This window comes from Plecotus auritus (assembly GCF_963455305.1).
Source record: "Plecotus auritus genome assembly, chromosome: 6".
NCBI lineage: Eukaryota > Metazoa > Chordata > Mammalia > Chiroptera > Vespertilionidae > Plecotus > Plecotus auritus.
In genome coordinates, this window is record NC_137773.1 from 59,718,485 (window position 1) to 59,744,370 (window position 25,886).

Consider the following 25,886-nt stretch of genomic DNA (forward strand, 5'->3'; position numbering starts at 1 on the left):
CAGGGCAACAGGTGGTTTTAAGAAGACTTTAGAAGACTAAGAATCAAATGATAATTTTTGAGAAACAGATTTGGAATTCTCTGTTTTGCTGCCTTTTTTTTTGTCACTGCTGTAAATTATTTCCTTGTAGTAGGTAAAACTTTTAAGCAAAATAGCTGGTTTTGCAGCCCGCATAAGTCATTGGGATCTATTATTCAGAGTTAGTGAAGTGGTAAAAAAAAAAAAAAAAAAGCTCCTAATTTTCCATTTTTGCCACCAATTGCCACAGGGCTTAACTTTCTCTATTATCTTTAGCTCTTACTTCCCTCTGGATTAGTTTACCAAACTGCCATTTCATAGTACATTTTTCAAGATGTTGTTAATAGCTGTGTCTGGGAAAGGAAGTTAACAAATTTAAACAAAAAAGTTTAAATTCTGTATAGTAAATCTCTCATTATAATGTACTTTAGTATATCAAAGACTCTTAGTGGAATCAGAGTAAATAAATATCTCCAATTTTGTTTTAACTCACCATTTCACAAACATTTTTATGCATGTTTATTTCTTGCATATTAATATCCTACAGAAAAATGTTCCATGGGACATCAATTTTGGAAATGATGTGTTTAAACAAATAAGAAAAAGACAAGAAGAATTCAGATATTTCTGACTTGCACATTGGTCAATCAGCAACAAGCAAAATTTAAAAATGCCAGCATCAGAAGAAAAAGCACCCTGTAAGACTTATAAAAAATGCTAAGCATTGTTTTTTAGCTTGGGGTCTTAGCATTGGGCAATACCTCATAAAACTTTTTCTTTAACTTGGTAAGAGTTATACTTTCCTTCTTATTTCAGCACCAAAATGAAAGAACAGGCAGACGTCCCAGATTTATTGATCTCTCACTGTCAAAAGCTATAGGAGTGTTTGGTCTTATGAAAAAAGAAAGAAAAAAGAAATGCATTTTTCTTATCCTTGCTGGGCCCTGAGCCTATCATTCTTGCTGCCAAGTGGCCTGAAGAGAACCAACAAACATACGAAAATTAAATGACTTTTTGTTTATATCTTCTTTCTGCTCTGTTGATGCAGCAGGTATTAATCTGCTTGATGCATTGCTGGCCTGGCGGGGTAGCCCTGCTCAGCTGAGGATGGCAAGAGAAGAACAGATCACTGCCAATCTCAGTAGACACCCAAACAGAAAACAATGGCCTTTCTGTTTCAATGGCTGTCTCCTGCTTACCCCCTACCAGGGATAGAGCCCCAAACCTGGGCATGTATGGACAATGCCCACCCATCTGAGGCACAATGGCCAGGGCCCATTTCTCCTTTTTTTTTAAAAAAAAAATATTTTTATTGATTTCAGAGAAGAAGGGAGAGGGAGAGAAAGATAGAAACATCAATGATGAGACAGAATCATTGATAAGTTGCCTCCTGCACACCCCCTACTGGGTATCGAGCCCGCAACCCCAGGCATGTGTCCTGACCGGGAATCGAACTGTGACCTTCTGGTTCATAGGTCACCGCTCAATCATTGAGCCACACCAGCCGGGCAGGACATTACTTCTTGATGTTGCTGTAACAAACATTCAATAATAGTCATGGGCAACCTTTTGAGGATCAAGTTCTTCCCAATTTGCAAGGGGAAAATATTGGCATTTCCCTTTCTCTCTTGGAACTACATTTGGCATTTATTCAACAAACATTTATTTAACAGGGGCTTATTGCAGACCAGGCACTATATTAAGTAAGCTAGGGTTACTAAGACTAATAGCATAATCCTTGAAAATCTAACAGTATAAATCAGAAATTAACAAATAAAATATTTTCTGAATACCCTCAAGAGTACCAAAACACTGCTGAAGTAGAACTATGAAGATTTGATTGACCTTAGAGTAAACATGCTCTGAGATTGAGAGTGTAAGTCCAAAACAATGGGTGCTCCATGCTCATAAAGTTGGAGACTTTTCTTGTTTTCTCTTGCATCCTGAGCCTGGATTAGGGCCTCTCAGCAAATATTTATTGGCTATTGATTGTACACAGGGCTGCAGCCATGTGTGAACCTTTTCTAGTCTACCTTTTCCTTGACAGTGTTTCCTCACATGTGGTCCATTCCATCTGTGGCCAGCTATGTCACAAAAGCCATCCACACCCCCAACGTTCCACCCACAGATTCACATCCTGCCCTCTGGGACTTCATGGAACACACAAAACAGTTCCCTCCACTGCTACTTTTTATTTTGTAAATTTTAAGTCTACAGAAAAGTTGAAGGAACAGTACAATTAACACACATATACTTTTCATCTAATCACCAATTATTGATATTTTCCCATATTTGCTCTGTTTTACCTCTTGCTGTGTGTTTTTGTTGTCATGAATCATCTGAGAGTATGTTGCAAACATAAGACTACATCATACCTAACACTTCAGCATATATTTCCTAAAAATAAGAACATTCTACCACATAACAGCATCCCTATTATACATCTAAAAAGGTAATATTAATAAACTACTATTGGGGTGCTCTCCCCCCCAGGCACATGCCCACACCTTTCCCTTCTTCCTTGTCTTCTCCAACAAGCATGCATTTCCTAAACTCTAAGGGTCCCCAGGAAACTTGCAACCAGGGAAGCAATGGGCAGAGGAGTCTCCTCTGGGCTAACCCCCTGAACCTGGCCCCCTTTTCTGATTCTCCAGTGAGCTGACATCAGCCTCGCCCAGGCTCACTTCTTTCCCATAACGTGTCTAGCAAGCCAAAGCAGCCCTGTCTAGTCTCTCTCCTGTTGCTTTTTCTATCCTAAGCCCTTCCTTGTTTCACTGTCCCAGCTTTAATAAACGGACTCTCAAAAAACCCCCAAAACCATTATCTAAAATGAAATTCACATTAACATTTTCGTAATTATTCCCCAAAGTGTTTTGTTTTAAATCTGGATTTTAAAATTCCAGATTAAAAAGAAATTCAGTCTGTTTTTAATCTTGAATATTTTCCCAGCCTTTTTGTATATTTCATGACATTATTTTTCTTTTTTGCCAGGACTACAACTATACAAGTGCTAGCTACATGTACTGCTGATGCATTATCTGGAAGCACATACTAATGATGATATATAAGTTGACCACTTGATAAAAAATGTGATCACCAGATATTTTTATTGGAAAAGTATATTTCTTCTCTAATTATTAAAAATGAAATAACATATTTTAAGACAGTGTGAATATCTATTCCTCCAACAACTTTTTGCCCAAGTTTTAGGAGCCTCTGATGATTCTTGTCTGAATCAACTATTACATTGAAAATTATAAAATTATGACTTGCTGATTCTATGATTTTTTTCTACATGAATTAAAAAAAAAGCCAATGTGTTAGAATCCATTGTCACTGAGACATTTTTGATACTCAAATTATCCCAGAATTGGTCAGTGGGAGCCTCCTGAAGCTGCCTCCTGGCCTTCTTGACCATTAGTTGAGCATTTTCTATCTTTCTGCACATCAGAAGTCTAGACTCACTTGTACTTGCCCTTTCCCCAGACCTGGAATCAGCCATTCCCCCCAAGAGTCCCCATTTCCTCTTCGTGGGGAATATAGCATTTATGAGGAATAATTTTGCTAGTCTCTTCTACATGCCAGCCCTCTAAATGTTTGAGGCCAGTTATTTCTATCTCATACACCTCCCAAAACTTCCACACTTAGGCTAAATTCACCTGATTCCTTATATAGTCTCCTGTAACTAAGCTTTGATCTTCACCCTACTCTTTTCTTTCATATTGCCTGTCCCAACTCAGCTGCTATTTTCTATTCCAGGGGTTCCCAACCTGATTATACATCAGAATCACTAGGGAACTTCTTTCATATATAGATTCCCAGGATCTACTCACTCAATGCTTATTGAATGAGAATATCTGGGAGCATGGGACTCTCTGTGTGTTTTTTAAGCTCCCCAAGTGATATCAACTACTGAACACTTTGATTTTTCGAGGGCTTGTGGACCCAGAAGTGAATACAACATCAAAAGCTATGACATTTTTGAAATATTGGACACTATAATTCTTTCAATGTAATTAAATCAATGCTGACATTTTGGGGAAAATGGAGGCAATAACAAAAATTTCGACTCATGATGTGTTTGTGTAGTATTAAATGCTTAAGACTTTTCAAATATATTCTTTTCATATTTCCCATTTTCATGTTCAATTTTTCTTTCAGACCTAAGTGTAAGTAAGGATTTACATTTGTTCCAATTAAAACTCATGTTGCTTTATTCAGTCAAACCTTCAATATGTCAAAGGTCTTAAGGATCCTGATTATATAATCTGAAGTATTTTTTTACCCTTCCAACTTTATGTTACTTACAGTTAAGTATGCTGTCAAAGTTCTCTTTCTTACATTGTCTTTTTTTCCCTATTACTATTTTTTTAAGTATTAAAAATATCAATCGCACAAACTTTTCTGATTGTAGTAGTGGTCACATAACTGTATATTTGCCAAAACTCATAGAATCATACACCAAAAAGAGTGAATTTTAATGTATGTGAATTATACCTGAAAAATATCAGCCTTATACTTCAAATATTCAGCTATATTTTATCCCCAGATTAGGTCTTACTAACTTATTTTTTAGTGACAATTCCTGCAAAATGTACTGCTATTCTAACTAATGGCGGTTTCATGGATTTTGTATTTTTATCCATTGAGATAAATGCATTCTAGGATTTGATACCTTGCAAAAGCATCCGGGTTTGGTTTATCGAGCCAATCAACCCAATGAATGAATGAATGATCATCATTTTGTCAGTTCCCACAATATAAAATGCAAAGATAAAGTTATAGAATGTGGAAAAAGGAGAAAATAATATTAGAAAAATTATAATCCTTTACAGAACGGGTTTTTAAAAAATCAAATTCTTGCCGAGGAGTGGAAGTTAAACAATTTTCTACCTGTAGGTTTGGCAAATATTAAAAAAAAATACTCTTTAAGGCCAATGAAGATCTTGTAAAACACACTGTCACAGAGTGATTAAGAGGCTTAAGTGATATAAGCCATTTGAAACTATCTAATAAGAACTTAAAGAATTCAGTTAGAATACATATATACTAATAAAAAAATCTAGAAGAAATTACATCAAATTTTTGGCAGTAGCCAGCCACCTTGAGCTGATAAAAGGCAGACTGTTTTGTTTTTCAAAGTTTTTAAAAATATTTTTTTAAATTTCTACAATGATCCATGTTAGTTTATAATTAGAAAAAAAAAAAAAAGCTATACACACTTAGAAAAACACCAGTTAAAGGGGAGGAAAATAAACCATGAAAGGAAGGAAATAGAGATAAAATACTTTTTTGTAAGGATTTACCTGTCACTGATAGGAATTCTCAAAATAAAATCCTATCTAATAAAAGAGTAATATGCAAATTGACTGTCACTCCAACACACAAGATGGCTGCTCCCATGTGGTCAAAGATGGCTGCCACAAGATGGCCAGAAGGGGAGGACAGATGGGAGGGACCAGGTCTGCAAGGGATGGCAGTTGTGGGCGATCAGGCCAGCAGGATAAGGCAGTTGGGAGGGACCAAGCCTGCAAGGGAGGGCAGTTGGGGGCGATCAAGCCTGCAGGGGAGGGCAGTTAGGGGTGACCAGGCCAGCAGAGGAGGGAAGTTGGGTGCGACCGGGCCTGCAGGGAAGGGCAGTTGGGGGGGACCCAGGCCTGCAGGGAAGGGCAGTTGGGGGGGGGGGACCAGGCCTGCAGGGGAAGGCAGTTAGGGGTGACCAGGCCTGCAGGGGAGGGCAGTTAGGGGTGACCAGGCCTGCAGGGGAGGGCAGTTAGGGGCAAACAGGCTGGCAGGGGAGCAGTTAGGCATCAATCAGGCTGCCAGGGGAGTGGTTAGGGGGTGATCAGGCTGGCAGGCAGAAGCGGTTAGGGGCAATCAGGAAGGCAGGCAAGCAAGCAATTGGGAGCCAGCAGTCCTGGATTGTGAGAGGTATGTCCGACTGCCCGTTTAGGCCCGATCCTACCCAGATTGGGCCTAAACGGGCAGTCAGACATCCCTTGAGGGGTCCCAGATTGGAGAGGGTGCAGGCTGGGCTGAGGGACACACACACCTGTGCACGAATTTCGTGCACCGGGCCTCTAGTCCTATATAATAAAAGCCTAATATACTAAGTGTCCGGTCATCCATTCAACCAATCAAAGCTTAATATGCAAATGATATGCTAAGGCCACTCAACTGCTCGCTATGACGTGCACTGACCACCAGAGAGCAGACAGTCGACTGGGTTGACCAGTCGCTATAACATGCTCTGACCACCAGGAGGCAGACACTCCAACCAGTAGGTTAGCTTACTGCTGGGGTCTGGCCGATTGGGACTGAGTGAGATGGGCTGGAGAGCCCTGGAGCCGTCCCGTGGTCCCTCCTTCGCTGGCTAACCTCCCGCATCCCTCCCTGGCTCTGATTGTGTACTGGTGGGGTCCCTCGGCCTGGCCTGTGCCCGCTTACAATGTGGGACACCTTGGGGGATGTCGGAGAGCCGATTCCATCCCGATGGCAGAATGACTGGTTACTATGACACGCACTGACCACCAGAGGTCAGGGCGCTACCATAGGAGGAGTGCCACTCAGCTAGAAGCTGGGCTCACAGCTGGCGAGCACAGCAGCGGTGGTGAGAGCTTCTCCCGCCTCCATGGCAACGCTAAGGATGTCCGAATGCTTCCTACTGCCTAAGGCCGAATGCTTCCTACTGCCTAGGCCTGCTTCCTACTGCCTAAGCCAGCATTCGGACATCCCCTGAGGGCTCCTGGATTGCGAGGGGGCACAGGCTGGGCTGAAGAACCCTCCCCCAAGTGCACAAATTTCATGCACCAGGCCTCTAGTGTCTTATAAGTAGTTAAATAATTTTATTAAACCTGTACTCAGAAAACTACAGGACACTGAAAAAAAGAGATAGCGGAAGATATAAACAGATGGAAGAACATACCGTGCTCATGGATTGGTAGAATCAACATCATTAAAATGTCTACACTACCCACCCAAAGCAATCTACAGATTCAATGCACTCCCCATTAAAATACCAACGGCATATTTCACAGACCTAGAACAAACTCTCCAAAAATTCATCTAGAATAAAAAAAGGCCCCAAATAGCTGCAGCAATCCTGAGAAAGAAGAATAAAGTAGGAGGGGTCTCAATACCAGATATCAAACTGTATTACAAAGGCACTGTTCTCAAAACTGCCTGGCACTGGCACAAGAACAGACATATAGACCAATGGAATAGAATAGAGAACCCAGAAATCGACTCAAACCACTATGCTCAATTAATATTCGACAAAGGAGGCATGAACATACAATGGAGTCAAGACAGTCTCTTCAATAAATGGTGTTGGGAAAATTGGTCAGATACATGCAAAAAAATGAAACTAGACCACCAACTTACACCATACCCAAAAATAAACTCAAAATGGACAAAAGACTTAAATGTAAGACAGGAAACCATAAAAATCTTAGAGGAATCCAAAGGCAGCAAAATCTCAGACATATGCCAAAGCAATATCTTCACTGATACAGCTCTTAGGGCAATGGAAACTAAAGAGAAAATAAACAAATGGGACTACATCAAAATAAAAAGCTTTTGCACAGCAAAAGAAACTATCAATAAAACAACAAGAAAGCCCACTGCATGGGAAAACATATTTGCCAATGTTATCTCCAATAAGGGTTTAATCTCCAACATTTACAGGGAACTCATACAACTTAACAAAAGGAAGATAAACAACCCAATCGAAAAATGGGCAACGGACCTAAATTGACACTTTTTGAAAGAGGACATAAGGAAGGCCCAGAGACACATGAAAACATGCTCAAACTCACTAATCATCCAAGAGATGAAAATCAAAACAACAATGAGGTACCATCTCACACCTGTCAGAATGGCTATCATCAAAAAATCAACAAACGACAAGTGCTGGCGAGGATGCGGAGAAAAAGAAACCCTCGTGCACTGCTGGTGGGAATACAGACTGGTGCAGCCACTGTGGAGAACAGTATGGAGTTTCCTCAAAAAACTAAAAATGGAACTCCCCTTTGACCTGGTGATCCCACATCTAGGAATATATCCCAAGAAACTAGAAACACTAACCAGAAAGGATATATGCACCCTTATGTTCATAGCAGCACAATTTACAATAGCTAAGATTTGGAAATAGCCTAAGTGCCCATAAGCAGCTAAGTGAATTAAAAACCTGTGGTACACCTACACAATGGAATATTACGCTGCTGTAAAAAGGAACTCCTACTATTTGCGACAGCATGGATGGACCTGGAGAGCATTATGCTAAGCGAAATAAGTCAGTCAGAGAAAGATAAATATCCCATGGTCTCACTCATTTGTGGAATATAATGAACAACATAAACTGATGAACAAAAACAGATCCAGAGACAGAGAAGCATTGATCAGACCATGAAACCTCAGAGGAAAGGCAGGGGAGGGGAGGGGCATGGGAGAGAGATCAACCAAAGGACTTGTATGCATGCATATAATCATAAACAATGGACAAAGACACCAAGGGGGGTGAGGCATGAGTGAGGAGAGGGATTGGGGGACCATGAGGGGGGGTAAGGACACATATATAATACCTTAATCAATAAAGAAAAATTTTTTTATTAAAATACTAGAGGCTCGATGCATGAAATTCGTGCAAGAGTATGCTTTCCTTCCCCTGGCTGCTGGCACTGGCTTCCCGCTGGCACTGGCTTCCCTCTGGCACCTGGGACCCGGGCTTCCCTCCAGCCACCGGCAGGCACCTGGGACCTGGGCATCCCTCACAACCCCGGCTTCATCTAGAAGGATATCCAGTCTAATTAGCATATTATGCTTTTATTATTATAGACTGGAGGCCCGGTGCACAAAATTCGTGTACGGGGGGGGGGGGCGGTCCCCTCAGCCCAGACTGCACCCTCTCCAATCCAGGATCCCTCTCACAATCTGGGACCACTGGCTCCTAACTGCTCACCTGCCTGTCTGATCGCCCCTAACTGTCCCCCCTGCCAGCCTGATTGCCCCTAACCACCTCTGCCTGCTGGCCTGATCGCCCCTAACTGCCTCCCCCACCGCCATCCTGGTCACCTCAACTGTCCCCCATCAGCCTGGTCGCGCCCAACTGCCCCCCGCCCCCCGCCCCCGCTGGCCTGGTCGCCCCCAACGGCCCCCTCTGCTGGCCTGGTCACCCCACGCAGCCTGCTGTTCGGTCATTACTGTGAGGGCATCCTGACCAATTTGCACATTACCCTTTTATTAGTATAGATTTTGTTTAGAGAAATTTCCCTGTAAAGCATCTTTAATGCCATAGAAAATTCAAATATACAGTAACTCTAAAAGGGATACATGCATTGTTTCCAAACAATATTTTTCAAATGAGAAGCTTTATGCAGAATTATTAAATATTTTAAGTTCATACCTTGAAGAACGATGCTCTGGTTTATTTCGTTCGTTGCGATCTGTAAAGTAAGAAGATGATTACATGCCAAAATGCTCTTTAGAAACCCTGGAAAAGTTCTTAAATACCAGCTCCCATACCATTATATTTCATAAGAACTGCTCAAGGGTTGCTGTGTCTTCTTCTGTGTAAGGCTCTTCATCAGAGTTAAGAGGGTTTGTCTGACAGAAGAGGTAGAAAGGACACAGAGAAAGACAAGCATATACCGTTTTCATGGTTGTTTAAAACTGTCTACTTTGAAAATATATCATTTCGTGTATTATTTCATTTCAAAGATCTTTGCTGTTTTAAACACTTTGCTAAAAACCAAAACAAATTTAGCTAAGGAAAGAAAGTAAGGAAATTGAAAAACCACAAATTACTCAGCTCCAAAAAATCATTCCATGAATCATGGTTGGCAAAAACTTCTAACAGAATGAGGAGGGGAAAAAATCAGCAGTCAGCTACAGCAACATCTGCAAATACACTAAGACCAGTACAACCTCATCCTTAACTCTCTATCACCCAGAGCAAGTTGGATTTCAATGTTTGAAAGATAATTAAGTCTAATGTGCTTTAGGGCAGTGGTTTTTAACGAGGGGTGATTTCACAGCCCATCCCCCAGAGAACATTTGGCAATGTCTGGAGACATTTTTTTTTATTGTCACAGCTAGCATCTAGCCGGTACAGACCAGGGATGCTGCTAAACTTCCTACAATGCACCCTACAACAAAGAATCATCTCATCAAAATGTCAACTATGCTAAGGTTGAGAAACCCTCCTTGAGGGTAACAGACAAAAGCTGACTGCTTAAAGTTTTCAAAAAGTGCCTCTTTAGGATGCTGTAAAATGTTATCAATCATCTGTAAGACTATTATATATGAGAAAGAACCACAAAACCCACAGGTTGTCTTTTTCTACTCCGAATAACTTTTTTTTCAGTACATGCTCAAAAATAAATAAGATCAGTGTTAAGGGAAAACTAACAACAGAAAGTAAAGTGTAAGCCACAATAAAATCCTACGCAATGTTGTTAAAATATAGTTTTCTAAAGTATCTTCTAAATTATTATTAACATAATAAAATTTAACCCTAAAACAAAGAGCAGACAGGAATTCTTTTGTTCCCCTTAATTTTATTGCTGGTGGAGCAGCATAAAGTTAATGAGAACGTACTGCAAAACTTCTGGAGAGAATTATGGAAGAAGAGGAATCAGATTTACATAGTTAAATGTATACATCAATTCTTTCTGAATGTTTCATGATAATTAAGAAATGTTTTCTAAACCAAAGAGTCAGTACACAGGAAAACACTGTTGTCTGAAAGACTAACAAGGAGGAAGACTCGCAATAAAACATGTTTGTTTAGATATAATGCTCTCCCAAATGCATACTGTTAATATGCTTCTGGCTCCAATTTCTCTACACAGTGACTTAGTGTCACGGACGCTTTTAAAACTTTTGTTTTAATTTAACTTGGTTTTACCCTGCCCTTAAATAAAAATACCAGGCTTTTTCACTGTTGAATACTAAAAATTTAGTCACAGAAATACAACACACATTTTAACCATATTTTCAATCATTCCTCTTCAGCTGTTAGCCTGCTAGTTTTGCTAACGAAAGTAAAATATAATGTCTCAAAGTAAAGCTAGAAACTGGGTGCAGATCAGCAATCCTCAGATAACAAAGCAACATCTCTTACCTGTGGCTAATGATGAGCTCAAAATCTGCCCGTAATACCATTTGTTGTGGCTGTGATCCTAGTTTCCTAGTTTACTCAGGCATGCAATCCCAAACTCCCCCACCCTCCCAAATCTTCCTAGTGGTACAGCACACAAGAGGAGGGGAGAAACAGAGTCACAATGCCTGTAAACAAGACTCAGCATCTGAGGGCTTCCCTGAAGGGCCTGTTCTGATTGGCAGATGTGCTATGACCAGTCTGCACAGCTGGAATGCGGCCACTCAGGAAGCACATGCTCGTAGCTCTCCTTCATTCTTGGTTGAAAACAGGAAAATTTACAGACATTTTATATTTTCTGAACTAAGTAAATACAAAAATGCATCCCCACAGTACTTCTCTGTGGAGCTAATAATTCAAGTCCAAGAAAATAAGTTGATAATCTGTTGAAGCACATTTTAAACATTTCCTCTCAAATTCACTGTGCTATATGTGTTACATTTATATGTAAAAATGCATACACAGTGTTTGTAACCTATTACTCCTAAATCCCACATAAATTAACCATTATTCACAATATTCCCATCCTCCACCTCTTAACAAATTAAAATACATGTTTTTTATGTGATCTTTTTCTCAAAGCATACAAATAATTAGACTTCTAATTTTGCCATAAGCCATTTTTTAGCTTGAATACATATAAATATGTAGTGTGTGTATGTTATATGTCTGTGTCTACACATATTTTTATATACTAATTTTAAGCAAAATAATTTTTATGACAGCCAAGAATATTGTGTAATTGTTAAGAAACACATTAGTGGTAATACTGAATTTCTGGCAAAATAGTAAGTGGTTATTATTTTGGTCCAAAAGACAAGGATGAAAAAAACAAAGCACTGAGGACAGATTCAAGATCTGGGACTTGCCAATGGTAAAAAAACAAAACAAAAACACACCAAAACATTTAGATAAAATCCCCGTAAGTAAAATAATAACTGACCTATAGCAAACATAGAAATTTCATCTTGCTCTGTGCAGTGCTGTAAGCATATGGATCTTATTTATTTCAAATCAAATACTTTTTGGCACATTCCCCTTCCCATTTTTAATTTAGGGTTTCTAATTTTTAAACAATTAGAAGAAAATATACTTGCAAAGGCTTCCTGAACTTCTACATACTCGGAAATCATATAAATAAACATACTAGCCCAAAGTCTCACCATTTCTACACAAAAAAAGTTGTTTAGCTCTATATTTAATTATTTTTTTTTGCAAGAAACTTTTTTCCTCATCACCATTTATCCCTTCTATGTCCTCTTCTACCTCCAGCTCCCTCCCCCCCTGCTCTAATTCTAATATTTAGTTGCCAAATGCTGCACATTTACTGTGGACAATGCACTAATTCCAGGGGCCCACCAAGCTGAGTATAATGATTTAGGTCAAAGATCAGCAATACAGTCTCAATGTGAAAGTCAGCATGGTTGGATGGCCATGTAAAAGTCTGTTGGTTTTTGCAACTATATGTCATAGACACATACAAACAGGGCATGAGAGTACTTGCATTCCCTATCCCTACTCATCCATGTCTCCTGGTTAATAAAGCTAATTGAGGAAATGGAAGAATACCCTGCAAGTAGAACAAAGACAGAAAATAAGGCAGAACAGGTACAAAGGGTGTTGGTGGTGATTGTATGTGTGCATATGTGGGGAGAGGTAAAGGAGGCAATGAGGAAACCCACAGCACATCAAAGGGACTGAGAATCAAGAGAGTGACAGGAAGCTGCACCGAGTCAGTGACTCTGTGTGAAAATGCTATATTACCCAAATTTTCCTGCCATGATGACTTCTGGTTCTAAGTAGTCTAGTCATACATGATTCTAATGTTTATGTATTTAGGTGGTATGCCACTTACTATAGAAATGGGCCCCTGTTCTGGCAGGGACAGCTTTTTGAGAATGGTTAGACAGATTCTACTGATGTGTAACCACTCAGGGTGACTCTGAATCGAATAATATGACAAACACTTGGAAATGAAGATGACAAAAATGCAAATGCTATTTTTTGCTTTGATTAAAACTAAGAAGAATGGCCAACACAGAACTTCTGAGAATCTATTGTACGACACATAGGCTTTAATGATTTGGCTTTGATCACTTAACTGAAGAGAAAATCAAACTCCACTGGGTAGGAACTTACACTGCTAATTTAAGTTGGCAGTGAAAGGTCCTAAATCGTTCTTGAAATTAGTGGGAAGACTCAGTCTACATGAATGAATATACCCAGACACACTTGCAATAGACTACAAAGTGGTATAAAGGAATCTGTCTTGTACAACCTGGAGTACTGAAATATCTCTTTAGAATAAGAATTATCTATGAGGTGATTCTGCATCACATTCTCAAGCATTACTCTCAAATTCCAGCTTGGGTGTAAATACAGTATATTAATTTTTTAAAAACTGATCAATCCTACATTAATGTTTTGCATCATTCAGTATTAGCTAAAGGATCCACATAATCTGAAAAGGAATTCTTTGCAGCTATAATATCATTACCTCTTTACTTATAATAAACAGAATAAATAAAACAATGAATCCATCCATTACAAGACAAGATATCCAAGATTCTAGACTCTTACTTTGATGACTCTTTAAAAGATAACAAAACTGGATCTACTCAAATAGAGCGTGGATGGAATTTTAACTGAGATCAAAATTTCAGAGGCTTTTCTAAAATATTGAAATGGTTCTTATATTTAGGCAGAGAAAATTGCAAACCCATGTCTACTTGAAAAGAAGCTAGTGGTCACTCTATAATATTACTGACACCAAGCAATACCTAATCACCTCCCCTTTCTAGTTCCATTTCATCATCCTTGCTCAGATGGGTTTCCAAACTGATTTTCAGTCACTTTTAAGACTCTCACAGTGACTAGTATGTTGCTCTTTTATATGGCAGGTTTTCAATAAATATATTTATTGTTGTTAGTACTATCTCTTTTGTTTTAAAACACCAAGGAATTAAAGGCAATTTCTGTGAGTTACCACCTCAGGAGAGAAATGAGGCATAATATAGAGAAGTGTATATGCCCTCTGCCCACACTTGAGGGTAAGTGGAAAAGCTTGGTCTACAACACTGTCAATACCAACACCTTTCATTAATTCCAATTATAAAGTGCCCAAACTCATTAAAATGTAGCACCCTCATATCACAGAGAGGAGATATTAGAGATAGAAGCAAAGTTTCTTCAATACAGGAGTTATCTACACTAAGAAAAGAGAAAGATGCAAATTGACCATACCTCCGTGACACCCACCAGCCAATCAGGAGTATGCAAATTAACCCGACAAAGATGGTGAGTTAATTTGCATACACGGGCACTGAGTGGCCTGGGTCCCAGGAACATCCTTGGGACCCAGGCTGCTCTGAGCCTGTAGGCCCATGCATAGGCCCTGAGCAGCCGGGGTCCCAGAAGGCCCCCAGCCAGGAGTGGCCTATGGGCGCCAGTGCCATGCAGCCCGGGTCCCAGGACGAGCAGCCAGGGGCGCCAAGCAGGCTGGGTCCTGGGACAAGCAGCTGGGGGCACCAAGCAGGATGGGTCCTGAGACAAGCGGCCGGGAACATCGATGCGGTGGATGTTCCCGCCCCGCGGCCTCTTGCACGTGTGCCCCTGCCAAGCAGCCCGGGTCCATGCCCCCAGCCCAGTGGACACAGCGAACGCGGGGCCACCGGGCTTGGGGGCGTGCCCCCAGTGGCTGGAACATGCCCCTAGCCCAGTGGACACAACGCAGGGGATCCTCTGCACATGGACTGCAGAGGAAACACCTTTTCTTTTCTATTTTAAAAAATATATATTTTATTGAGTTTTTACAGAGAAAAGGGGAGAGGGATAGACTGTCAGAAACATCGATGAGAGAGAAACATCAATCAGCTGCCTCCTGCACACTCCCCACTGGTTATGTGCCCCCAACCAAGGTACATGCCCTTAACAGGAATCAAACCTGGGACCCTTCAGTCTACAGGCCGACGCTCTATCCACTGAGCCAAACCAGTTTGAGTGTAAACACCTTTTCTGACCGCTCATTGGCTAGGCTCCCTATACGCCACCACTTGCAGTGTTCTTGGTAACTTGGGTAATAAGAATCCAAAAAGGTGATCTAGGGTTTTTCCACCACACTCCTGGAGAAAAAAACGAAGGTCCGCTACTGGAGGGGCTAAGAAATGTCATATCCTGCTGTAGCCGGTTTGGCTCAGTGGATAGAGCAGCCGTGGGCAAACTACGGCCTGCGGGCCAGATCTGGCTGTTCTATCCGGTTCTCTTGGTCTCCCCTCCGCTCCTTTACTTTGAATTTATATTAGTTCACACAAACACTCCATCCATGCTTTTGTTCCGGCCCTCCGGTCCAGTTTAAGAACCCATTGGGGCCCTCGAGTCAAAAAGTTTGCCAACCCCTGGGATAGAGCCTTGGCCTGCCGACCACAGGGTCCAGGTTCAATTCTGATTAATGGCATGTACCTAGTTACAGGCTCCTAGGTTACAGGGGCCCAGGTTAGGGCTCATGCAGGAGGCAACCAATCAAAGTGTCCCTCTCACACTGATGTTTCTCTCTGTCTCTCCCTCTCTCTCCCTTCCACACTCTCTAAAAATCAATGGAAACATATCCTCAGGTGAGGATTAAAAAAAGAAAAAGAAATGTCATATCCTATGAAAGACACATCTTGAAAATGCCTAAAGAAAGTTGTCATTTTTTCATGGTGAAGGGACTGGAGTCCGTGTTGATGAAAACACCTTGACAGCTGTGGTGGCTGGCAGTGGCTAAAGCAGCGGCATGATGGGGCTGGTGCCTTCCCGTGATCAGCATGGGGAGCGGGCCTAAGCTGTCAGTAGGACATCCCCTGAGGGCTCCCAGTCTGTGAGAGGGGGCAGGCTGGGCTGAGGGACCCCTCCCCCCCACCCCCAGTGCACCAATTTCATGCACTGGGCCCCTAGTGTTTCAATAAAGAAACAGTTTGTCTGTGGAACCCGTTTTCTCCTTCCCATACCCACTGTCTTTACCTGCACTTTAGGTTCTGATCAGAACTTGTCTGGACTGTTGTGTCTTAACTGGATTTTCTGGTTCTAGACCAGCCGTGGGCAAACTACGGCCTGTGGGCCGGATCCGGCCCGTTCGGCTGTTCTATCCGGCCCACGGAGCCGAAAGAGTGGAGGGTTCTCTTGCTCTCCCCTCCGCTCTTCCACCAGCAGCAGTGTTAACATGGTAATGTCGGGAAACACGGCCGCAGCTCCTTCTTCTGAGTGGGCGGATTTATATCCGCCCATTCAGTAGAAGGAACAACCTCTCAATCTTCCAGAGGCTCCTTGTAGTGCCCGCGGACCCGTCTCCCGACATCACCCTGGGAATGCGTAGACACGTTATCGTGGTGATGTAGGGAGACACGCCCCTGGAGAGCACAGTATCAGAGCCTTTCTGAGGTAAGATTAAGAGCTCTACTCAAACACAATTTTTTCCTGTTCCCACATTCTGTACATCACAATGACTTGTTAATAAAACAACAAAGACTTTCAGCTTTTAGGGCTTGTATCCACTGCAGTTTTTTTCCCACTGCGGACACGCGCAGCAGGGAAAAAGACACACAGAGGACATGTCACACTAGCCATGATGCGGCTGCATTTTTTTGCTGATACGGATGCGGTATCAGTAACGCTACCGTGGCCACTAACTGCATGTGTTAACGGCAAAACAAATGCATTTTGCGCTGCGTTTGCTTCTCCCCCTTGCGCCTGTAAAAATGCGTGCTACAGGGCATTTGTGTTAACATGCACCACTGCACATTAGCATCAACGCAAACATGATGGAAACCTGTGTACCCTGCATTAACCCTAGCTGCGCTGCATTGCAGTACTGCACCACACTGCAACGGCAGCACGGCTAGTGTGAACGAACCCTAATTCAGTGGGTTGAACAAAAAGATTGTATAGAAATGTGATGAACTAAAGATTTTATTACAAAATCGCTTAATTTCAGGGTTTCAGAAGTAATTGGACAAATGAAAAACTGAAAATCAAATGTTCATATCTAATACTTGGATGAAATCCTTTCCTGGTAATGACAGCCTGAAGTCTTGTACTTATGGACATCACCAGATGCTGGGTTTTCTCCTTTGTAATGCTCTGCCAGGCTGTCACAGTAGGGGTATATATATAAATATCCTGCCATTTCCAGCTTTTAATAAGAAAAACTGTTGCAATGGGCATTTAAAAGTGGCACTTGGTTGTTTTTATAGAGTCCAGTGGATGCAATCTGACATTGATAATGGGCTCTTTCACACTATGTGCACTGCGGCTGTTTTTTGCCACTAACGGAAGTGCTAGTGGTAACTACTGGTTACCCATGTTTTGCACTGCCCTAGCACCTCCCATACAAGTGTGTCTGGAAGACACAGCAATGTGCAGCTATGTGTGTTACCATAAACAAAGGGCCTGTGTGAAAGATACACAGGTTTCCTATGGAGGAAAGGGGTTGTTCTCTATGGTCAGGGTGTGCCTCTGTCCCATGTCTGAACTTTTTCAGATGATTTTGTTATATATATATATTTTTAGAAGACCAAAAATGTTATAGTAGAGCAAATTTAATCACTTGTTTTTTATACTTTACTGTCTTATTTTAGTAAAGAATTTAATAAGAGAACAGTACTGTTGGTTTTAGCCCAATATTAAACATGAGTGGACCAAAGAAAAGGAAAGTGGACAGTGAATGCCGAGTGTTTAAGAGGGAGTGGACAACAAAATATTTTTTCACCGAAGTCCGATCAATGCCGGTATGTCTGATATGCTAGGAAACACTTGCAGTCTTCAAAGAGTACAATCTCAGCCGTCACTTTGCCACAAAGCATGGCAACTATGCTAGCAAGCAGTCACCTCAAGAACGGGAGGCAGAGAAACCAAGATGGAGGCATAGGTAAACACCTGAACTGCTGCCTCGCACAACAATTTCAAAACTACAACTAAAAGACAGAACGGACACCATCCAGAACCACAGGAAAGCTGGCTGAGTGAAAATTCTACAACTAGAAGGAAAGAGAAAAGCTCACAGAGAATTGGAGGTACGGCAAAGGGGCTTTGTGCGCGCAGAGAGGAAGGGCGGCTGAGAGCCTGGCTGACTTTCTCTGGCGGAAGGGGGAAGGAAGCCTCCGACCACACTGAACCCCAGTTCTGACTGCACTTAACCCCAGTTCCGGGCGAACCCCTGGGGACCCACGCTCTTACGGGGGGAGTCTGGACTCTCGGGCGGAGACTCGAGCTGGGAAAGGCAGAAGTCTGAAGGCGCGCGCGGGCCAGTGCGCACAAAGGCTGCGGAGGTTGCCACAGGCTTTCCCTAGTGGAAGGGAGTCAGAGGATCCTGACTGCACTGAGCCCCAGTTCTGACTGCAGTGAACCCCAGTTCCAGGCGAGCCACTGGGGACCCATGCTCTTGTGGGGGGAGTCTGGACTCTCGGGTGGAGACTCGGGAGCCGGGGAAGGCGGAGGACTGAAAGCGTGCGCGCGTGCCAGTGCGCACAAAGGCTGCGGAGGTTGCCACAGGCTTTCCCTAGTGGAAGGGAGTCAGCGGCTCCTGACGGCACTGAGCCCCAGTTCTGACTGCAGTGAACCCCAGTTCCAGGCGAGCCCCTGGGGACCCACGCTCTTGTGGGGGGAGTCTGGACTCTCAGGCGGAGACTCGAGCTGGGGAAGGCGGAGGACTGAACGCGCACATGCGCGCAAGGGCAAGGCTGACAGGAAGCCAAGACTGAGACTCCACCCCATCCAAGCTGAGCACAGAGGCTATTGCAATTTGGCAAGTCTAATCCTATAAGGCTGTCTCCAGCACCGAACTTCTCCCAGCATAGACACAGCTGATCCTTACAGCCAACTGGCCCGGAGGTCAATTCTTCCCAGTGATACCAACAACAATAAAGACTTAATTACAACAAGGCTGTACACACAGTCCACAAAGGGGTGCACCAAGAGTGTCCACCTCAGGTTAAGTGGGGAGGCAGACCCACTGGACCATATTGGAAACCTAGCACAAATATCTACCTTACCAACTCAGGGAAGCAGTGAAAATGCGGCGTCAAAGAATCAGATCACAAACGAAAGAAATGGAGGAAAACAAACAACTGGATATAGAATTCAAAACCACGGTTATAAGGCTTTTTAAGAATATCCTAGAAAAGGCCGATAAATATAACGAGACCCTCGAAGATATGAAAAAGGACCAACTAGAAATTAAACATACACTGACTGAAATAAAAAATATTATACAGAAGCCCAGAAACAGAATAGAGGAACACAAGAATCAAGTCAAAGAATTGAAATACAAAGAAGCAAAAAACACTCAACCGAAAAAGCAAAAAGCAAAAAAAAAAATCCAAAAAGTTGAAGATAATGTAAGAAGACTCTGGGACAACTTCAAGCGTACCAACATCAGAATTATGGGGGTGCCAGAAGAAGAGAGAGAGCAAGATACTGAAAACCTATTTGAAGAAATAATGACCGAAAACTTCCCCCACCTGGTGAAAGAAATAGACTTACAAGTCCAGGAAGCCCACAGAACCCCAAACAAAAGGAATCCAAAGAGGACCACACCAAGACACATCATAATTAAAATGCCAAGAGCAAAAGACGAAGAGAGAATATTAAAAGCAGCAAGAGAAAAACAGTTAATTACCTACAAGGGAGCACCCATACGACTGTCAGCTGACTTCTCAACAGAATCTATGCAGGCCAGATGGGAGTGGCAAGAAATTTTCAATGTGATGAATAGCAAGAACCTACAACCAAGATTACTCTACCCAGCAAAGCTATCATTCAGAATTGAAGGGCAGATAAAGAGCTTCACAGATAAGAAAAAGCTGAAGGAGTTCATCACCACCAAACCAGTATTATATGAAATGCTGAAAGGTATTCTTAAAGAAGAGGAAGAAGAAAAAAGTAAAGAGAAAAATTATGAACAACAAATACATATCTATCAACAAGCAAACCTAAAAATCAAGTGAATTAAAAACCTGAGGAACAGAATAATCTGGTGAATATAATAGAATCAGGGGCATAGAAAGGGAGTGGACTGATAATTCTCAGGGGGAAAGGGGTATGGGGGGTTCATGAAGAGACTGGACAAAAATCATACACCTATGGATGAGGACAGTGGGGGGGAGGTAAGGGCAGAAGGTGGGGTGGGAAATGGGTGGAGGGGAGCTATGGGGGGAAAAAGGAGAAATAATTGTAATAATCTGAATAAAGATTTATTTAAAAAAAAAAAAAAAAAGAACGGGAGGCTACTGCACAAAGGCTGATGGCTAAATTACAGGCTCAGCAAAATGTCTTTCACAGACAAACTGCAATTCAAGAGACAACTACCAAAGCAAGTTTTATGCTATCATTCAAATTAGCAAAAGCTAGCAAACCTCTCTCTGAAGGCGAGTTTTTGAAAGAATGTATGATAGAGACAACAGGTCTCTTGTGTCCAGAGAGCAAAGGCAAGTTTGAAAAACTCAGCTTATCGCGCAGGACAGTGACTGGTCGAGTGGAACTGACTGATGAAGACTTGGCCAGCAAGTTAAATAGTAAGGCAGAGTTCTTTAAGTTTTATTCACTAGCATTGGATGAAAGTAATGACCTAAAGGACACTGCTCAGCTCTTAATTTTTATCCGAGGGATTAGTGACGATTTTGAAATTACGGAGGAGTTTTTAGCCATGGAGCCATTGAAAGGAAAAAACACGGGGAGAGGACTTGTATGACTGGGTGTCTACTGTCATTGAGAAAATGAAGCTACCATGGAGTAAACTTGCTAATGTCACGACAGATGGATCTCCAAATTTAACTGGAAAAAATGTTGGACTGCTAAAAAGAATTCAGGATAAAGTGAAAGAGGAGAACCCTAACCAAGATGTTATTTTTCTTCACTGTATTATTCACCAGGAATCATTGTGCAAGTCTATATTACAACTTAATCATGTTGTTAATACAGTCATAAAGCTTATTAATTTCATTCGAGCAAAGGGACTTCAGCACCGTCAGTTTATTGTTTCTGGAGGAAACTGATGCGGATCACCATGACTTACTTTACCACTCTCGTGTCCGCTGGTTGAGTTTGGGCAAAGTTTTCCAACGAGTGTGGGAGCTCAAAGAAGAGATTGGTGCATTTTTGAAATTAAAGGGGAAGTCTGACGAATTTACTGAGCTGAGTGACAAGAATTGGCTGTGTGACTTTGCATTTGCTGTAGATATATTTTCACATTTGAATGAGCTAAATGTGAAGCTACAGGGAAACGATCAGTATATACATGACATGTACACTAATGTGAAAGCCTTTAAATCGAAGCTGATTTTCTTTTCCAGACAAATTTCAGACAAAGTCTTCACTCATTTTGCCACACTAGCCACACAGAAGGAGACCATCCAAAACGTGAAGAAATACAGCAAATCACTGGATGACCTGCATGCAGAATTCTGTCGTCAGTTTTCTGATGTTGAAAAAATTGACCAGTCACTTCAACTGGTGGCCTGTCCTTTGTCACAAAACCCAGAAACAGCACCAGAAGAGGTGCAACTGAAACTCATTGATCTTCAGTCTGACTTTGTCCTAAAGGAGAAATTCAGCTCTCTTGAACTAAGAGACTTTTATGCTTCACTTAATGAAGCCACTTTTCCAAATATCCGGAGGATGGCACAGAAGATACTGGTGCTGTTTGGGTCAACCTATGTTTGTGAGCAGACATTTAGCGTCATGAACATCAACAAAGCCCCTCACAGATCCAGCTTAACTGACAAACACCTCAGATCTATCCTGAGAATAGCCACAACAAAACTAACTCCAGACTTTGATGCATTAGCTAAAAAAGGAGACCAACAACACTGTTCCCACTGAAGTTGATGTTTTAAAGACCAAAACCTTTCAACCCAGTCTACATTGCCATCTACATCTACATCCCGGGCATAATTTGGAAGTTGCACTAAAGAAAATGTTTAATTTACTATTTACACATTTTGTTCTTTTCTATTTATTTTAGTTTTAAATTATTTTATTATATTTAAGTTTAATTTGAAAGGCTTTTGAACCTTTCCTTTGTTAGGCAATTTTATTTTGCCTTTGCCATCTTCAATATAAGGTATGTTATTGTGCTATGATTCCTCCATTGTTTGAAGTTTCAAATTATAGTAATTAGTGTTTACATTCTTCTTGTTAAATGTTTGAAATGAATAAAACTATTGAAATAAAAAAAAAAAAGACCGTACCCTTTTATGTAATGATGTTTACCTTGAATTTATATTAGTTCACACAAACACTCCATCCATGCTTTTGTTCCGGCCCTCCGGTCCAGTTTAAGAACCCATTGTGGCCCTCAAGTCAAAAAGTTTGCCCACCCCTGTTCTAGACCCTTTCCCTCCTGAATTGGGAGGGATAAACCCACGTCTCAGAAAAATTACAAATCACTACATGCTAGAGATCTTGAGAGGATTACATGAGATAGTGACAGGGACATCCTTAGCAACTTGCCTGTGCACAGTGAGCACTCAATAAATGTCAGCTTCCATTATGTAATTAAAAGGCTAGCTATTAATTAGTTGTTGTAGTACTACACTGTAATGATTATACAATTTACTTAATCTCTTTTAATCTCAGTTTTCTCATCTGCAAAATGGGGAAGAATATTATCTTTATAGTTTTTGTGAGGATAAATGGATTAAAGGGTATAAAGAGCTTAGCCTAATACCTGGAACATACATTTTTTATTTTAATTCTGTTACTATTACTCTTACTATCATTAATGTCTAGTTTAAGAACCACCTTCTTCCTGAAACTGTCCCTGACTCCTCTTTCTCTTCAGCATCCTTATACTAATTTCCTATTGCTGCTGTAACTACTTACCACAAACTACGGCTTAAAACAACAAAAATTTATTATCTTGCAATTCTAGAGGTCAGAGTCAAAACAGGTCTCAACTGGGCTAAAATCAAGGTGTCTACAGAGCAACACTCCTGGAGGCTCTAGGAGAGAATATGTTTCCTGCCTTTTCCAACTTCTCAAGGTCACCTGCATTCCTTGCCTGCGGCTCCTTCCTCCAACAATGGAACATCTTTAAATCTGACTGACCTCCCCTTCTACTTTATTTTTTTAAAAATATTTTTTTATTGACTTCAGAGAAAGGAAGGGAGAGAGATAGAAAATGATTAGAGAGAATCATTGATCAGCTGCCTCCTGCATACCCTCTACTGGGGATCAAGCCTGCAACCTGGGCATGTGCCCTTGACTGGAATCAAACCTGGGACCTTTCAGTCCGTAGGCCGATGTTCTATCCATTGAGCCAAACCAGCTAGGTCCTCCTCTTCTACTTTAAAGGACACTTATGATTACATTGGGTCCCCAGGATAATCCAAAATAATGTTTATGTCAAGGTCAGTTGATTAGCAACCTTAATTCCCCCTTGTCATGCAATATAACACAGACTCGAGGGATTAGGACTCAGGCATCTTTGAGGGGGAAGCTTTATTCTGCCTACCACATCCTATCTGAAATCTCATACTATCTTACCACTCACTTTACAGCACACAATAGTGTGTATTATTATTTAAGGTTTTAGGCATGTGTCTGTCCACTTATATCTAATCAGTGTGTCTGAGGAAGGCAACCTGTCTTAGACTCTGCTCACAATCAGCCCTCCGTAAATGTTTGTTGATAATGATTATTCCAATGTCCTCCCAATCCCTTTTCTGCCCTGCATCCTTTGGGCTGTAGTAGGTTCATTGATATATCTGATATTGCTGAACAATATGTCTTTCTAAGAATTCCCACACATAATTTACTTTTTATAAATACAGTAGTAATTTAAGAGTCACCTTTGTCCTAAAATGATCCACATTTGGTTTAGTCTTTTACCTCAAAGTAGCTCTCACCAAATCACACCACACTTAGGAGAGAAAAAACCAGCACATTTGAATTGGAAGAAGAATCAGCTACTTAATAATGGGCTGCTAGTTCTTTTTAATAATTCTTTTTTCAAATGGTTCAACTGAATCGTTTTGATTGTTGAGTTCAACTAACTATTGAATCAGGCTTTTTATGACTTGGGTTTTTTTATGTTAGTAGTTTCAGAAATGAAAAATCCGAGCCACCACCTGTACTGCTCCTTTTCACCCCAAGGTGAATTTTGGTAGAGGCTTAGGAAGATGGACATTTCATCAGCGCCACTCAAGTTGTGGGAAGCAAGGCAGTGAGGGGAGCAGAAGCAGGATTAGGACAGGTCGCCATCAACCCTCCTTACCTGATGTTCCCTAATGATTCCCTTACCTTAATAATTACTTTCATACCTCTTTTTGTTACAAATCTCACTTTTTTCATCACATGAAACTTAAGATTTAAGGGAGGATAAAAAGATGTTTTAAATATAAATCTTACTCCTGCCAAATTAAAAATATTAGGCCTATATTCAAAATATAGGCCATTCCCATAGCTTTTTCTAAAGGAGTCATACATTTTACCTGGAATAAGATATGCTATAAGAAAGGTAACCTAAGAAAGTATGGATGAAAAAGAGGCCATATACTAAACCTGACAAGCTCAGGGGAGGCCTGCTTGGTGGCCTTACAAACTTAGACTGAAAGCAATCGCATTGGATAGTCTGAATATAAAACTTCTTAACTAAAGAAATCATGTTGGGTAGTCAAGTCCTAGGCCATAATCTTTCTTGACAAAGGTCAATTTTTACCTTACCGGAGACTGTCTATTATCTTTTTTTTTGCATCTAAGATAACATACTTTTGAAATACTTGCATAATCCCTCCTCCCAGACCCCTCAGGGCACAGTCTCCCACCAGAGCAAGACCACACAGAACCTCTCATTGTTATCTTGTTCCTGGAATACCATCTCTATGTGCTGTAAGTGTTCATTGTTAACTATCCTATATCCACCAATATAAAAGAAGTATTTGTCTCCTTTTTTTTTTTGTTGTTCCTTTTTCCACTGATTTTTGGATCAAACCTGAGACCCTTCTATGCTTGGGCCAACACTCTAACTACCAAGCACGCCAGCCTCTTTATGCCTCCTCCTTTGATTCTAATATATAAATTAAGGTGCAAAATTACCTTCTCTGGAACCCTCTCTCTCTCTCTCTCTCTCTCTCTCTCTCTCTCTCTCTCGATTTTTAAAAAATATTTTTTGATTTTTTTTTTTTTTTTTTTTTTAGAGAGAGGAAGGGAGATAGATAGAAACATTGATGAGAGAGAATCATCTATCAGCTGCCTCCTGCATGCTCCCTACTGGGGATCAAGCCCGCAACCAAGGTACATGCCCTCGATTGGAATTGAACCCGGGACCCTTCCTTCAGTCTGAGGGCCGACGCTTTAGCCATTGAGCCAAACTGGCTAGGGCTGCAGCCTTCTCTCAATCTGCTGAGATTTTGCTTTCTGGCAATTGTCATCAGTTTGGCTCATATAAATTCATAAAAATTCTTACAGGTTTGGGCGTTTCTTACGTTGACAAAAGTGACCCAATAACAGGGATTGATTTCAGTGTTTACCAAATTATAATAACCTCTCGGATGGTCACAAAGCATATTAGTATCTAAAGGCTCTGAGAAATTTTGTAATTAACAAAATTTAGCTTTGTAGGATGAACCATGTCTTACAAAATCAGACTTGACATCTGGTACCTCAGCATGAACAATGTTATATTGGATTATCTCCATCCACTCCCCTGGGAAACCAAGCTCCCTTATACAGAGCTTGG

General features: G+C 41.3%; 1 protein-coding gene across 4 annotated transcripts in view; it reads right to left on the reverse strand.

Moving 5' to 3' along the window:
* SH3D19 (SH3 domain containing 19) overlaps positions 1–25,886 on the reverse strand; it is a 186,015-nt gene that overhangs the window by 97,485 nt on the left and 62,644 nt on the right. For all 4 annotated transcript variants that reach the window (XM_080676150.1, XM_080676149.1, XM_080676151.1 and 1 more), the window contains exon 2: positions 9,422–9,461. In XM_080676150.1, the coding sequence (XP_080532276.1) occupies positions 9,422–9,461 (40 nt within the window). The remainder of the gene's footprint in view (positions 1–9,421; positions 9,462–25,886) is intronic.